The 474-nt window shown below is 38.2% G+C and overlaps 1 protein-coding gene across 1 annotated transcript in view; it reads right to left on the bottom strand.

Annotated features, from left to right (window-relative positions):
* Positions 1–474, bottom strand: part of DCSTAMP (dendrocyte expressed seven transmembrane protein) — a 4,437-nt gene continuing 3,963 nt past the window's right edge. Inside the window, 1 exon segment of the mRNA XM_010006531.1 lies at positions 1–84. Coding sequence (XP_010004833.1) covers positions 1–84 — 84 coding nt within the window.

Here is a 474-nt window from a genome sequence, read left to right as displayed (position 1 = left end):
TCACACAGTGTTGTCATTTGCCACAGTCCATCCTTTCTTCCTTACTGCCTTTCTCACCTTGAGTATTGGAAACCAAAAGTTGACCTGAAAAGACAGAAATATGACACCATGATCCTAGTACTACTTTGTTAGAGATTGCTCAGCTACTAACATCTTGTATAGTCAGTATGGAAAGCTATTAATAAAAGCAAACAAGCAAACAAACCCGTGTCTCTGTCTGAAGTGATCTGGAGTTGCCATAAGTATATGCATTTGCGTTTGTTATTTCCACTAGTGTATATATACATGTATGTACAGGCCAAAAATTTTTGCACACAAAAAGTTCTGGTTTCCAATGGTACTTGCAGTTGCAATCCCACTGTGCTTCACAGAAATATATCACCTTTCATTTTGCTAAGCAACAAATGAACAACTTTCTCAACATCAAGAGGCTGCTCACAAATGCCTATCGTTTGCTGTCTAGATTGCAGGAAT

The sequence above is a fragment of the Chaetura pelagica genome, unplaced genomic scaffold, assembly GCF_000747805.2.
Source record: "Chaetura pelagica isolate M959 unplaced genomic scaffold, ChaPel_1.0 scaffold76, whole genome shotgun sequence".
Taxonomy (NCBI): Eukaryota; Metazoa; Chordata; class Aves; order Apodiformes; family Apodidae; genus Chaetura; species Chaetura pelagica.
This window is presented reverse-complemented; position numbering and strand designations above follow the sequence as displayed.